The sequence below is a fragment of the Emydura macquarii genome, unplaced genomic scaffold (assembly GCF_026122565.2).
Source record: "Emydura macquarii macquarii isolate MOO-44397 ecotype Brisbane River unplaced genomic scaffold, CSIRO-AGI_Emac_v2 contig_3035, whole genome shotgun sequence".
Taxonomy (NCBI): Eukaryota; Metazoa; Chordata; order Testudines; family Chelidae; genus Emydura; species Emydura macquarii.
In genome coordinates, this window is record NW_027133172.1 from 473,702 (window position 1) to 489,565 (window position 15,864).

The following is a 15,864-nucleotide window of genomic DNA, read 5'->3' on the forward strand; positions in this document are numbered from 1 at the left end:
CCCCCGGGGGGTAGCCACGGGTTGTGTCACGTGATGGGTCTCATCACTGAGGGGGGAGGGCCCTGGGGAGGATGTAGGGGGTTCAGTGGGCCCATGGGGGGCAGGCCCTGGGAGTCTAGGGGCTCAGTGGGTCACGTGATGAGTATGGGGACTACAGTGGGGGGCCCAGTGGGACCATGGGGGCACATGTGGGGGGTATAGAGGGAAGGGGGTTACAGTGGGACCATGTGGGGGGTATAGAAGGAAGGGGGATACTGTGGGGGTCCAGTGGGACTATGGCTCAATGGGGGGCAGGGCTGAGTGGGGGGACGTGGGAAAAGGGGCTCAGCAGGGGGCAAAAACTGAGGGGGACATTGGAGGAGGGGGGATGCAGCTGGAAGGCTGGCATTGAGTGGGGTGACCATGGGATTGATCATACAGGGGAGTGGGGGTCTCCATCGGGCCAGGCCTACGTGTGGGGCAGGTGGGGAAAGGCGGGCTTAGTGAGGGGAAACCAAGGCTGAGGGGGATACAGTTGGAGGGCAGGGACCAAGTGGGATGGCCATGAGAGAAGCTATGGGGGAAAAGAGGGACAATAGGGGGACAATGACTGAGGGGGCATAGGGGGAAGAGTATATACTATCTACAGTTGGGGGCAGGACCCAAGAGGCCACGGGGGTCTCAGGGGAAGCTATGGGGGAAGGAGCTCAAAAGAGGGCAGAATGGGAGATACAGTTAGGGGAGCATAGAGGGGATGCTCAGAGGGACCATGGGGAGAGGGGGAACGCTGGGGAGCTGAGGAAGAGGGGGAAAGGGATATTCAGGGGGACAGGCTGGACGGGGGGTTTCAGTGGGAAGAGGAAAAGAGGGAGCCCATGGGAGGAGATGTTAAGTGACAAGGGGATACTGGAGAGGGGCTGATGGGGAAAGTGGGGGCAAGATGCATGGAGGAGGAAGTGGGGTGCCATATGGAAAGGTGATGGGGAGAGGGGGAATCCCTGAGGGATTCAGCTGAGGGGGAATGTGTGCCCATGGGTGGGAGGATGGGAGAGGCAGCGGATGCCCACCATGTCTCCAGCCCTTTCTAGACAGTCCTGAAGGGCGGAGGGCTGAGTGAGGGGGGCTAGTTCTGAAGGGCCAGGCTCTGCCAGCCTCAGCATTTGGGACAGTAGCGACGGCAGGAGCTATGAGAGGAAGCAAGACCAGTGGGAGCAGAAAGGGGAAGCAAGAAGACGCGGTCAGTGTTTTAACAGGGGACTCAGGACAGCTGGGTTCAATTCCTGCCTCTGCCCCCGTGGGACCTTGGGCAAATCCCTTCACTTCTCTGTGCCTGTTCCCCCTCCCACAGACTGGCAGCTGTTTGGGGCAGGGACTGTCTGTCACTGTGTATCTGTGCAGCGCCTGGCACAACGGAGCCCAGATCGCAGCTGGGACAGGGACTCTCTCTCGCTGTGTGTCTGGGCCTGGCGCCATGGGGCCGTGCTCTGTGTCAGGTTCTGTTGGAGCTGTCCTACTACAATCACCACTCATGTAAAACCAGCATTTGTACTGGTGCGTCTTTCTCGTTGCTTGGAACTGGCACACATGGCAGCTTCTGACCCCTTTGCCCATCTGCCCTTGGTTTATCACTGCTGCCTGATCACCAGGGCAGAGCCACATTGGAAACAAAGCTCGACGCAGTGAGCCAAGGGCTGTGAACTCAGGACTTGACATGAGAGATGGGGAGTTTGGCGGGTTGGGGAAAACAGGAGACCTGCCCCCCGCAAACAGAGCGAATCAGCTGTTAGTTCAACACGCACACGCTGAGTGCCCCAGCCCCCAGAAGGAGAGTAACACGCAGGGATTCACGTATGAAATAATACTGTATTTACTTCTGCTGGGAGGGAGGCCTGTGGTCTTGCTTGGAAATATACATTCAGGACTCCCCAGCTGGTCTCTCCTCCAGATTCCACGACCCTGAAAGAGGAGAGCAAACCCTCTGGTCCCCACCCAAAGCACAACACGCCTCGCAGTAGGAACGGGCTCTCCCCAGAGAACGCAGCAGCTGGGGTTCATCATAGTAGCTGCCAAAGCAGCTTTAAATAAGAGTCTGAGCTCTCCACAAGGGGATCTACAGCCCCTGCTGGATTAGGACTTGGGGTCCCCTTAGGGGATGTAAAAGGGGATGGGGTATCCATAAATAGCAACACCCTTGGGAGTCACCTCCGCAGGGCCTGGGGTGTGCTTACACCCCTCCTTTGCACCATCGTGCTTGAGGCACATGGTAGTGAACATGGTGATGGTTGCCAGCCACCGTAGTTTGCCTTGGGCCTGAGCCAAGTAAAGGATCTCGTTAGGAGGTGAGGAAAGTTGTTCAGGGAGAAGGGAAGGATGTAACACCCAGTCTTCTCTCGTCCATGGCGCCCTGCTGCTCTGTTCAAGAGTCTTCCTTCTCCTGGAACCTGCACACAACAAAAGCCAAGCATCAAACCTTTGCAGAAGCTTTTCCTTTTGTATTTATTTTTTGATCTGTGGAACTCCCTGCTGCAGGATGCTGCTAAAGTCACAGGGAGACCACTGATGCTGTGGGAGAGCTTTCCTCCCCTCTAGTATCCTTAATCTCTCTGGGAATGGGGATCCCCCAAAAGATGCTCTTTGGGGGTGGCCAGAAGTTCCCTTTAAAGGGGAGATAGAGGACTCCAGCCCCACTTTACTCCTTTCCTCCACCTAGGTTGATGAGCTGCGTTACACGATAGGCCGGGCATGTGGCTAAGATCAAGAGAAGGGCTGCCCCACACTGGAAAATTAGATTGACCCAGCTATGTCGTCTGCGGTGTGAAAAATCCATCCCCCATCCGAGTGGTGGTGTTAAGCCAACCTAAGTCCCAGCACACATAGCGCTTGGCTGATAGACGAATTCTGTCACCCTAGCTACCACCTCTCGGGGAAGTGGATCACCCACACCGATGGGAGAACCCCTCCCGCAGCATGGGCAGTGTCTACACTACAGCGTTTTGAGTGTAGACAAACCCAATCGGAGGGCCTGCGGATGGAAAGGCCGCAGGGAGCAGCAGCCAGCCAGGAAGATTGGAGCATGAAGGGCATGTCTGCTAGAGGAAAACCTCAGCCAGGACATGGAGAAGAACCCTGCACAGAGAATTGAGATCCAACTAGGCAGTGCTGTGAGGGGAGGAGGGGGCAGTTCTTGGGTTTCCTAATCAACTTCCTAAATATATAGGAAACCTGTCCAAAAAAGAAATCGAGACATCTGTGTCTTAGTACAAGCTAGGGAGGTACCGTGACACAGCGGTACCTGGAACGCCAGCATCCACAGCAAAGATCAGGAGAGCTGCAGAACAAATTGCGGAACGGAGACCAACGGGTGGGTTGGATTCTTATTAAGAGTTTTGTAACTTATAAAATCATGCTATAACTATGACTAGCTGAAATATTTGGGAGCACACCTTAGACAGCAAGAAAACACAGGTCATTTTTTTTTCTGGGAATTTCCTTTGTTTTTTGGGGGGTATTGGCGGGCGGGCTAACTGTGATGTCTCATTTTAAGACAACCTGGATCAGGTTAGCAGATGAGGAAATACAGCCAAGGTCTAGGCCGCCCGAGGATAGGTCTCCTCCCCGGCAGACAAGCTTTCCCATCCTTCCCCTCTCAGGAGAGCAGTAAGGGAAGGGACGGTGCCTTACTTGCACTGGCTGCAGGTGTAGAAGACGGTCTGTCCTTCATCCGCTGATCTCATCTGCCGGGTGTGATACACCATGCCCTCATGGCCACACTGGGGGCACTTCCTGTCGATCTGAAAGGATCACCAAGGCCGAGTCAGGTCCATGGGATGAAGATTGCCTCCTACCCTCCCAAAAAATCCTCCACTGGGATAAAAGGGAAATACTTCAAAGCAAGGTGATAATGTACTGGTGGGACTTCCTGCTGCAGGATGTTAGGAGAAGCCTGACATGCATTTTCCTTCCCGCCCACCCACAGGAATCCCCACTCACCATGGGCCCTTTGACCTCCTGCCCGTCGTCCATCATCATGTAAGCCACGGAGCCCAGTTTGTTGAACTCGACACACGACTGGACCACCCTCCCTTCGAAATCTGTGCAGGGAGAACCACAGCAATATTGGGGAATCTGCATGTCAGGGAGAGGAGCTAACACACTTTACAGACTTGTCTCTCAGACGGCCAGCATTAGACCCCACTCCCCTCCCAGAGCTGGGGATAGAACCCAGGAGCCCTGACTCCCAGCCCCAATCCCCCCCCCCCCCCAACCCCCTAGGCCCCACTAATCTCTCCAACGGATTTCAATAGTGGACAGAGGGGATTTCACTCCCCTAAACTGGTGCCAGTACGCATGTGATACAGCCGGGACTGAGGCACTCACCTCGTATGTCGATGGAGAAGGAGCAGCGCACGCACGTCACCTTGTCCTGGACGCCAGGCAGGGGTAGGATGGTGCCGCACTCAGGGCAGAAATCCAGGTCCGACTGGAAGCAAGAGATGCCCTGCTCCATAGCTGCAAGAAATGCCACAGGGTTAGCCTGACGGCCAGCGGTACCCCGACCAGCACTGCAATGAGCTTCTGCAGGGCTCAGCCAGGTCCCTCAACCCCTCTGACACTGGGATGGGCGGGGCTTTCACACAGGAAGCCAGATCAGGGCATGTTAATTTGCTATGATGATATCTGCCACCACTCCTAGCTGCCCCTGGGGCCCCCCATAACCACAGCCCTAGTCCTCCTCCCCACCAGCCCCATCACCCCATCCCTGCTCCCTCCCCCCACATTTCTAGCCCCACCACCTCGTCCGTCCCCCTCATGCTGCCCCCCCTCACCGCATCCCTGCCCCCCTCTCACTCCCATGCTGCCCTCTATGGCCCCCGCCCATCGCCCCCCAACCTCCACCCTGAAGCCCTGCCCCCCCCCCGGACCTCTCAATAAGTCTCCCCTGATAATTCGCCAGCAGCTTCCCCTCCCCCCCCTCCCGTGCCTCCTTTAAAAGGGCAGATCCTGCCCCCAATCAATCAATCAATCAACACCCCCCGTTCCCCTTTGGACTGCCCCCTCCACGCACCTCCCAGCTGCGCCTGCAACTTCTGGCCTCCCCCGCTCCACACCACGTGTCTGAGAGTTCGGAGCAGACAACGCCGGCCCCGGGCTAGGCTAGAGCGTCTAGTCCTCCAGCCAGAGCAGTAGAGGGGAGGGGCGGCGAGGCAGAGCGTCGCCCCAGGGAGGGACTTTCGCTTTGGCGCATCAGCTGGTGGAATGCGCGGCCAGCTGGGCCGGTGCCCTGCGCTCCCGCCCCGCAGCCCCCCGTGATCCCGGCCCTGGGTCCCACCCAGCTGGGCCGGTGGCCGCCTGGCAGCGCTGAGCCGTGCACCCGCTGCTCTCCCCAGCCTGCTGGCCCACCTCCGTGGCAGGCTCTTCGCTTTGCCGGGTCAAGGCGCCGCGGAAGCAGATGCAGCTCATCCAGCCCTAGCAGAGCTGCGGGGCTCCGTGTGTGCCCCGTTCTCCAGCCCCTGCTCCAGATATGCACCGGGGGACCCGATGAGAACCGGAGCCCCTCGGGGTGCGAAGTAGAACCCAGAAGTCCCGACTCCCAGGGGTTTAGAATCCAGAACCCTAGAAGACGAGGGTTGGAAGGGGGCTCAGGAGGTATCTAGTCCCACCCCAACCAAACCATCCCAGCCAGGGCTGTGTCAAGCCGGGCTTTAAAACCTCTCAGGATGGAGATTCCACCACCTCCCTAGGGAACCCATCCCAGTGCTTCACCACCCGCCTAGGGGAAAAGTTTTTCCTAATATCCAACCTAGACCTCCCCCCTGCAACTTGAGACCGTTGCTCCTTGTTCTGTCATCTGCCACCACCGAGAACAGCCTAGCTCCATCCTCCCTGGAACCCCCTTTCAGGTAGTTAAAGGCTGCTATCAAATCCCCCCTCATTCTTCTCTTTTGCAGACTAAACAAGCCCAGTTCCCTCAGCCTCTCCTCATAAGTCCTGTGTTCCAGCCTCCTAATCATTTTTGTTGCTCTCCACTGGACTCTCTCCAACTTGTCCACATCCTTTTCGTAGTGGGGGGCCCAAAACTGGACACAGTACTCCAAATGAGGCTGCACCAGTGCCGAATAGAGGGGAATAATCACTTCCCTCAATCTGCTGGCAATGCTCCTCCTAATGCAGCCCAATATGCCGTTAGCCTTCTTGGCAACCAGGGCACACTCTCTTCCCTTCCCTAACCAATAGAATCCAGTAGTCCTGACTTTTCTGGCCCTGATCTCAACACTAGACTCCCCTCCCCTCCCCAGCCAGGGATAGAATCCGGGAGTCCTGATTGGCTGCAGTCCTCCTCTAACCACTGCACTGCATTACCTCTTCGAGGGAGGAGTCTGCTACTGAGAACCTTGAGGCCTTACACTCTCAGGCTGTGTGCAATAATAAGTATAACACATGTATACAGGGCCCATATATTAGGAATCCTCAGACTGGATCAGCCCAGAGGTCCACGTCGCCCAATACCTTGTCTCTGACAGTGATCAGCACCAGGTGCTTCAGGGAAAGGGATGTGATGGGGGGTTCTGGGGAAGTGACTCCTGAACCCTTCCCCCACTGTTTTCCCCCACCATTGTCACACCTCTCCATCCTGGATGTGGTTCCATCTCTTAGCTCTTGGGCCTCTTCCTGGAATTGTGAACCCAGCCCATGTCCTGCAGAGTCCTGGAGAAGGGGCTGCCCCTTTAAAAGGGGGGTGTGTCGAGCTGTGGCAGTTCTCAGAGTGTGGCGACAGGGGGAGCAGGACGCTGGGGTGTGTGCACGGCAGTAACGTCTGGAACCGTTTTCTTCTGGTCTTGTGTGTCGGGTATTGGACTGAAGCTCACTAGACCTGGTTTCCATTAGAGCTCTGCCTCAGACAAGTCGTTCCCCTCGCTGTGACCCCTCCCATGCGTAAAATAGGGGGCATGGTCCATAGCCTCTCATATAAAGTGCAGTGGAAGAGAAGAACGAATATCGATCATTGAGAGGACAGGGTCTTTAAGGCAGTGGATTTATATGGAGGGACATGGGAAATTGGGCTAGATATTGTACTGCTATGGTGGGGGGACTGGATTAGCTGGGGAATGATCTGAGGCAGGGCATAGGTGGAATAGCTGGTCAATGATCTGATGTTCAGGGTGAGAGGTAGGGGAGTGGCTGACAAATGATCCTGTGCAGAAGGGTATGTGTTACTGGAGTAACTGGAGAATGTCCTGGTGCAGAAGGGTAGGGGGTACTGGTCTGGCTGGCCAAAGATCTGGTGCCAAGAGATCCTACAGACCGTGACAGAGGAAAGTCTGGGTTTGGCTTAACTTGCCGGGTCGGTGCCCCAAGGTGTCCTATCCCAGGACTCCTCATTAGGCTTCAGGGTGCCGCGCGCTGGGCTCTGTTAGTGTCTCGGCTCCTGATTCCAGCTGGGGATCCAGCAGCTGGGGACTCCGGGTGTTATTAAAAACACATGCTATTTGTGACACGGCCTCTGATGAACCCGCTGGCGGGGCCATTAAAAAGTTTTCTCGTCCAGATTCCGAAGTGAATCTAAGTGAGTCCAAAGGGAGCCGAACTCGAGCAAGTCCCACATGGAGGGAGAGGGAGAGCTTTTGTGTTGATTTCAGTGGAATAAGTGGCCCCAGAGACTCACAAGTGTTAGCGTGGCCCTGTCACTTGCACAACGCTGAGTTGTCAAACGCGGTTTGGAGGACGGAGACCTCAACTCGGCTTACTCCCATGAGCAAAACACTAGAAAATTCATGCCAAAGTTTGGAAACCTATTGAATCAGATGCACCAGAGGAAAAGAATTTCAACCCAGGACATAACACGATCTGCAGCTGGCTGCTTACGCGAAACAAACGTCACCCAAACTTTTCAAAGGGCCTTTTTCGGAGAGGATATTGATGAGAATCTCTACTTTTGTCAAACAATCCCTCGTAAGGAGGAAGAAAGGGTTAGTTCAGTTGACCGTTGTGAAAGGTGGTTACCTTTCCTGCCTTGAACAAAACAGACAGACACAAGAGAAGAGATAGGAGAGCCGTACAGGGGCAGTCCGGCTTTTCTTGATCTCAGGATACCAGGTGGCTGGTCAGTCTCAGGTAGATGTGACTCCCATGGGAGTTAGAAACCTAAGTGTCTTTGAGGATCTGGGCCAAGGTGTCAAACATCTAAGGGTACATCTAGATGGCAAATAGAACCCGCAGCAGTGATCAAAGTGCCCAGGTCTAGACGCTTGGGCTCACGCTATGGTGCTAAAAATAGCTGTGGCTATAGCTATAGATAGATAGATAAGGAGACCCCACCTGGAGCTCTATCTGGCAGCAAGTCACAGCATGGAGGGGTCTCTGCCATGGACTCGCCTCACTCTTTGCTCGTCACGCCTTCCTGGGTGGCTCGTTGCTTCTCCACCTTAACCAACCTCCTCCCTGTGCCAAGGGCACTGGGAGGCGCAGAGGGCCCAGCCCTGTGACTGAGGGGTTAGGGCAGTGGTCCAGGAAATGAAGGGGTCCCCACATCTGCACCAGGCACCCAGGAGCTGTCTCTGCTGCAGACACCCTTGCCTCAGTTTCCCTTTGCGGGTAGCCCACTGACTCTCTGTCAGGTTCTTTTGATAAAGTCATACCCCTCCTGAGGACCCGTTTATTACAAATCATAATGCAAATAGTCTGTGCAAACTCCCCAAAACATGGCCTCTATCACCCCTACTCTCCCACGGCCTCTCTTCTGGGAGTTTCATGACTGAGGGAGCATCCCTCATGCTCTCAGCCCACTCTCTGGTCCTTGGGTTCCAGCTCTCACTGGAAATGTCAGGAGCGGAGCTCTTCTGTTGATTCCCTGTCCCCAGCTGTATCCAGCCCTTGGGGAGGTCAGCCAGCAAACGCTTCTCACTGCTCTTCTGCCTCCCCCCAGGAAACATCTCCGGGTGATGGCAGCTCTCACTTGCCCCTTCTCCTGTCTCTCACTCAGGCAGCTCTGATTCCCTGGGGCTGTCTGCACTGCTACTTATGCCAGGATAACTTATGTCGCTTGGGGGCGTGAATGAGCCCCGCCCCTGAGCAACTGAAGTTACACGGAGATAAGCACTGGACTGGACAGTGGGAGAGTTGCTATGTCAGTGGGAGAATCTCTCTCCCATCGCCTTAGAGCGGCTACACTAGAGCACTTACAGAGGCACAGCTGCGTCTCTCCTCTCATGGCCTCTGTGATCATCTTCAGCCCCTCTGAACTCTTAATTGGCCAAACTGAGAGCCCCAGCACAGGGGAGAGGGGTCTGCTTCTTTGACAGGAGCCAGTCAAAGTCTGACCAGTAGCCAGGCAGACAGAAAGACAGACAGATTCCCCTGCCATTTGCACACGCCCTTCCTAAGCCACAAAATACACTCTGGCTTATTTGATCTGCATCCTGTTATTAAGGACTGGCTGACAGTGTGATATTTGGGTCAGATCTGACACTCATTATTGGCCTGGGGAGAAGCGTCTGGTCCTTTGGGACTGGTGAGCCTCACATATGGTAAATCAGGTTTTCAGTAACCCCTCACTTGGTTGTCTAGATGGGAGCCAAGGGCTGGAATGCCTAAAGGGGACTGTGTGTTTAGCTTCTTGTTAGCCAGTGTGGTACTACAGAAGCTCTTTTGTTACTGGGTTGGTGAATCTAATTATAGAATAAACCACCAGTTTTACAGGATTGTCTGCCCTATTTCCTGCAGTCTGCCCTGAGTGTAGCATCCTCAGAGTGGCCCATCCAGGCACCCGATCAGAGTCAGCAAGGTAAAATGTCTTCCGTATAGACAGGGATAGACTTCTGAATCCCAAAGATAATGCTGAGAGCTTCTCGTTCTATTTCCACATAGTTCTTCTCAGGAGTGATGTGTGTTTGTGAAGCAAGGGCAATTGGTTTCTCCCTGCCACCAGGAAAAATGTGGGAAAGAACTGCACCTACTCCACGTGGTGAAGCATCATATGCCACTCGCAACGGTAGCGAGGCGTCAAAGTGCGCAAGGACTTCAGCTGAGGTCAGAAATTTCTTTTCTTCCTTCAGTGCACACTCACAGTCTTTGGTCCATTTCCATTTATGTTTTTTTGCTTGTAGCAGTTCATGTAAAGGTGCCAATACTGTCACTAAATTAGGCAGAAACTTACCCTAGTAGTTGAGCAGTCCTAAGAATGACCGTAATTGTGGCAGATTCTCTGGTGATGATGCTTGAAGAACCACCTTCTCTTTCTCTGGTGATTTCCTTAAGGCCGTGGCATCAATTACATGCCCAAGGTATTCAAATGAAGGTTTGAAAAACACACGTTTGTCTCAACATATTCTCAGTCCGTCCTCTTCCAAATGTTGCAAGACAGCATTTGAATGTCAAAGATCATCCTCTTAATCCTTTCCTTTAACAAGGATGTCACTCACATAACATTGAATTTCCATTCAGTCCCTTCAGGATCTCCTCCATAACTTTCTGGAACAGGGCAGGTGCCAATATGATACCGAAAGACAAAACGGTTGTAGCAAAATAAGCCTTTTCACATGTTGATTGTGAGATGTTGGATCAGTCTCCATTTGTAGGTATGCACTGAGCAAGACCAATTTACTGAAACACTGTCCTCCACTGAGAGTAGCAAACAAGCCTTCATTATGAGGTAATGGATACTGGTCTGCAAATAAAACTGGTTTCAGTGTCCGTTTGAAATCAGCACTAATTCAAACAGAGCCATCCTTCTTGATCATTGATATGATGGAGGTAGCACACTCACTGTGTGACACCAGTGGCAAGACTCAAATTTTCACCAAAAGGTCTACATGAACCTCCACCAGAGGCTTCAGAACTGAAGACACAACTCCGGGCTTGTAATATTTTGGCTGGCTGTCAGACTTAACAGTGTGCGTCATTGACGTATTGCTTATCTATCCAATGTTCTTTTTTGAAAACTTGGGAGTGTCTGTTCAGTATTTGACGGTTTCGAGGTGTTCTCGTCATCACCTTGTGTGACGCCCTGCACCCTCCTGATCACCCTTCTAGTATAATTTGTGTGATCTAATGCAAAGCGTGACATGTTGGCTGTCTTCTGAAGGCTGGTGATGGACAGCTCATTATTGTGATAGTGGTAGTTTGGTTGCAATGTCACATGTACGGCTATGAGGCTGCGCTATGTCATTTTCCCAGAGACATGTCCTCATGGCTTGAAACATGTCTAGGCAAAACTCTCCAGGAGCAGAGGGGCAGTTCACATCTCATCAAGGCATGCATAGAACAAACCCAGCTCAGCCTTCCAGGAACAAAGGACTGGCCTGAACATCAAGGGAGGATCAGTTGGACTCTCAAGTGAGTCACCTTCCTTTCCTTGGTCAGTTTGGAACCCTGGGGAGGTAATGCTGACTGACTGAGGACATGGATGAGTCCATAGAAGGATATTGTTTGTCACCTGACCCTGAGGGGCAGGGTCAAAGTCCCAGAGGGGAGAAGGAACATTATAAAAAGGGGAGACATTTGCCAGGGTCACTGTCTTCCACCCCCATCTACTAACACCGCCAAGCACTGAAGTACTGACCAAAGGGGAGAGGCTGACTGAAGGGAAACCAGCCAGCCTTTGGTGAGAATCGCTGAAGTTTGTACAGTTACTTGAAGTGTTACGCTTATCTTAGAATGTGTTCTGCTTGTATTTCTTTTAATCAAATCTGACTTCTTATAAACTTTGGCTTTTAATCACTTAAAACCCTTCCATAGTTAATAATAAATGTTGTTGGTTTGCTCTACCTGAAGCCGTGTGCTTGGTTTGAAGTGTGTTGGAGACTCCACTTGGAGTAACAAGGTTGGTGCATATCAATTTATTTGTTAAATTGACGAACTTCTATGAGCTTCCATTGTTCAGCGGGCATAACTGAACATTGTAAGATGGAGGTTCCTAGGGTTGCATGTGGGGCTAGGGGTAGTGGCTGGCGTCATTCTGTTGCATAATCCAAGGAGTAGCTGGCTAGAAGCACTCACTCACTTAGTTGGGAACAGCTTACATCTTGGAGGTTGTGTGTGAACAGCCCAGGAGTGGAGGTCCTCACAGAAGAGTAAGACGAGCACCAGGAGTGGGAGATTGGGGTGTCACAGCAATTCGCCAGTCCAGATTGCACCAGGGGAACATCACATCTGGATCTTGGTCCAATTCACCTTGAGCTTCTCAAGCCAAGTTCTGCCAGATAATGGTGGATACTTTCCTTCAGTCACATGCAAGGGTAAAGTGACTAATTGTCCATCTAGTTGAATTTTCACTTGGAGTATCCCTTTTGGGGAGTATTCACTGCTGATTGAGAGAGTTCCTACAAGAATGGAAATTGATACTGGAGCTGCCATCTCACTGATTTCTGCATCTATCTATCACCAGAGTTGTCGCAAGTTGCTCTGGAAGAAACCTCCCTGGTTCTGGAGATTTATACTGAAGAATAGTTAGTCCCCAAAGGGATACTCCAGGTGAAAGTTCAACTAGATGGACAATCAGTCACTTTACCCTTGCATGTGACTGAAGGAAAATTTTCGAAAAAGAACTTGGACAGATAAGCAGTATGTCGGAAAAATATGTCAAGCAGACCTTGGCACTCCGGCTGCAGGCAGAGCTGCCCCTATCGCCTCATATTGGCTCCAAAACAATCTCAAGTGATTAAAGACAGAAAACTTTTTAATGATCCTTTTGGGCCCTCCATGGGGCTCATCGGAGGATGTGCCACAAATAGCAAGCGTCTCTGGTGAGATCCAGAGTCCCCTCTCGCCACGCCGCCCTGCTGGGAACAGAGCGGAGATGCTAACAATGCCCAGCGTGCCACATCCCAGTGCCTAATGGGGAGCCCTGGGATGCTGATGCTTCCCACCTTGGCCCTGTCTCCACAGGGGAAGCTTGGCACTGTGCCATTCCCAATCTCTCCTCGGTCACAGACAAGGGGCTGGATCTCTCCGCGCAGAACTGCCCCATCACTGGAGAGGACGGAGCACCACCCAGGCACCACCCCAGGCACCACCCCAGTGGGACCGGCTGGGGCAGAGAGAAAGGCCAGCCCCCAAGCAAAACGAGAGCCATTTGAGGCCAGTGTGCGGTTTTCCTGCCTGTGACAAACCGATCACTGGCCAGCAAGTCCAGTCCATCATATCCCTCTGCACCATATCAGTGACCAGCTGATCCAGTAGCCCATACCCCCCTGCGCCATTGAAACGTCTAGTCCATATCCCAGCTCCTTCCACACTGGCTCAGAGCCTTGACCTGTGTACTCTGGCATCTCCCCATAAACACATAGGCTCCTGGACACTGTCCCCATAATAATAAACAGGCATTTTTCTTCCCTCTGCAGATGTTAGCGCACTTTACAAAGGGTCAGTATCATGCTCCCCACTGTACAGAAAGGCCAAAAAAAAAAAAAAAAGGCACGTAGGGGGTACTGACGTCTCTGAGGGGGAGGGCAGGGCCAGGAACAGAGCCCTGGTCTTCAGCCTGATACCCTGTCCATGAGACCACGCTGCCCGGCAGTAGGAAATGCCTCCTGAACTCCAGCCAGTGTCCTTTAGCTCAGTTTCAGCCAACCACACTTTCCGGGGCCCCATCCACGTTGCTCTCCCACTTTGTAGGGAGGGCTAATGGTTTTCAGGCACACATAGGTGGTCCTCAGCGTTCCCCTTGGTGTTTAGGGAAGGGAACGCTGCAAGCGAGGGAACCGTGACAAATAGATACACAGACTTGGAGGGTCGATTGGGATCAATGGAAGAGCAATGGCCAGATCCCAGGCGTCCTGACACACTGCCTACCTTGTCCCTTGCTCTAACCTCCTGGAGACCACTCCCCTGCCAGCGATAGGGATAGAACCCAGGAGTCCGGCCTCCCAGCTTTGACTTCCAGACAGCTCTGCTCTCAGCGCATTCTGGGAACGGTCCTGGCTCGACTGACCTCCACTTAAAGGGACAGTCTCTGCTCCAGGGTTCTGCAGACCACAGGGTTCACAATCCCAGGGTCAAGCCTGAGGGCTGGGAGACAAGCTGGTGGGGCCGTGTCCAGAGTGGAAGGGAGTGACCCTGATGGTGGGGGGGGGCAGCGGTCACTTCCTCAGCACCCCTCTTCCCAGGTTGTCTCCCCCACCAATGTCCTAGCAGCAGGAGTCACATGGCCCCTTTGGGGCCTGGGATCCCTGGGGCTCCACAAACGTCACCAGCCGAGTCCCAGCCCTTTAGGGAGGCTGCAGGGAGGCAGCCCCCCCTCCTGATTCTATCCCCCATAAAAGACCTAACTCCTCTCCTCCTACGTCCCTTTGGAGTCAGGCTGAGCTGTGCGGGGAGGAACCTCAACACGGCTGTGTTTGGGAGCTGGGCCAGCCCAGGCACATGGAGAGACCACCTCCGTGAGCCCAGAGCCATCAGGGCTGGGGTAGGGCAGTGATCAGGGACAGAGGCATTTCACTGCAGAGCGGGCTGGGTATCCATCCTTCCTGCCACCTTTTCTAGATCTAGCTGGCTCTTTCCCTCCAGCTCTCAGCAATTTTCTTCTGCTCTGTGTCCTTGTGTAGACCCATCTCCCCCCCATCCCCCTCCCCCGCCCCCCGCCTCCATATTTTTCTACCCAGCCGTTTCTCGGAACCCCTCTCCCTTTTTCCATCCAGCTGTTCCTGTTTATCCACCCTTCTCTCTGTCCTTCTAACAATTCACTTCTCCATCCCTCCCTCCCTCTGTCTCCTCTCTTTTTCCATCTGTCCACATCTGGCACCCATCACTCCATCCACGATAAATGTTTCTCTCTCTCCATCTCCCCATGTCTCCCACACCCATCTCTGGGATTTCTGTTGCTCTGTCGCTGTGATGTTTGGGTCTCTAGGAGTCCCCTCCAGCTAAGGCAGGCTCAGGGCGTCCCTGGCTGGCTGGGGCACCCAGCTGTGGGGCAGCTGGCTCCACTTTCACACACACCCAGCCGGCTTAGCTGCTGGGATGTGGCGGGGGGGATCCCAGGACCACGCAACACTGGCTCTGAGCATCCGCTTTGCTCCATTCCTCCCCTCTTGAAACTCCCCCTCCAGGGCCTGCAACACCTGCCGCCTCTGGGCTTCCAGAGCCAGTCACAAGCAGTACCACAGCAAGGGGGCAGAGCTAGCTGGTCTCCCAGAACCCCTTAGACATTCAGCTCCTCCGGCTCAGGACTGCTTCATCCCAGGGCTTCCCAGGGACTGGGGGAGGGTGGGGCTCATCACAGGGGAGCAGGAACCCCAGACTTTGCCCTGGCATTGGATCATTGGAGCTGTTCCGGCAGGAGGGACCCGTCGAGAGCAGAGCAGAGGTGAGTCCAGGGGGAAGGGGCTTTGAAAGAGCCGGAGTAGAGGAATGGGGATGGAACAGCAGAATGAATGGAGAGAGAGAGAAATAAATTCTTGCTTAGGGTTGATATAGAATGAGGGTGACTGGCTGATTGGGGGTAACATGGTGACATATAGATAGATGCGTACGGCGATGGATCGATTAGGGGTAGTGAAGGTCTCCCCACAAATCTGCCTTGATACAAGCAAGGGTTTATCGATGTGGCCCCAATCCTGCACATAGATCCGCTGGTACCGACGGCTATCGCTGTGCGGGGCCTTGCTGGGAGACCCAGGGGTGCGTGGATCTCATTGGAAGGTCAGGACTGGTTTTCCTTTGTAACCCGTCTCCTCTACTGTTCTCCTAAAGTTTCCTTTCTTTCCTGCAGTCTTTCTCTGGGGCAGACCCTCAGTGGGTGCAAACTGGAGCTATATTATGGTTGAACCTAGAAGCCCCAACATCAAGATCAGGGCCCTTTTTGTGCCGGATGCTGCCCAGACACACAGGGAGAGACACTCCCTGCCCCATCTGAGATCAGGGCCCCACTGTGCTAGGCGCTGCACAGAC

The 15,864-nt window shown here is 53.7% G+C and overlaps 2 protein-coding genes across 3 annotated transcripts in view; one reads left to right on the forward strand and one right to left on the reverse strand.

Moving 5' to 3' along the window:
* LOC137141274 (zinc finger protein 208-like) overlaps positions 1-15,864 on the forward strand; it is a 134,723-nt gene that overhangs the window by 57,911 nt on the left and 60,948 nt on the right. The gene's annotated exons all lie outside the window — the stretch shown is intronic.
* On the reverse strand, positions 1,330-5,133 carry POLR1H (RNA polymerase I subunit H). 2 transcript variants are annotated; one of them, XM_067530120.1, is made up of 5 exons: positions 5,045-5,133; positions 4,357-4,488; positions 3,970-4,070; positions 3,661-3,770; positions 1,330-2,420 (listed from the first exon to the last, which is right to left on the reverse strand). In XM_067530120.1, exons 2-5 carry the CDS (start codon positions 4,484-4,486, stop codon positions 2,396-2,398), a joined length of 366 nt encoding a protein of 121 aa, XP_067386221.1. In that variant the 5' UTR covers positions 4,487-4,488; positions 5,045-5,133; the 3' UTR covers positions 1,330-2,395. The 2 variants fall into 2 exon arrangements, with proteins under 2 accessions (XP_067386221.1, XP_067386220.1); XM_067530119.1 differs by lacking the exon at positions 5,045-5,133 and adding an exon at positions 4,902-4,934.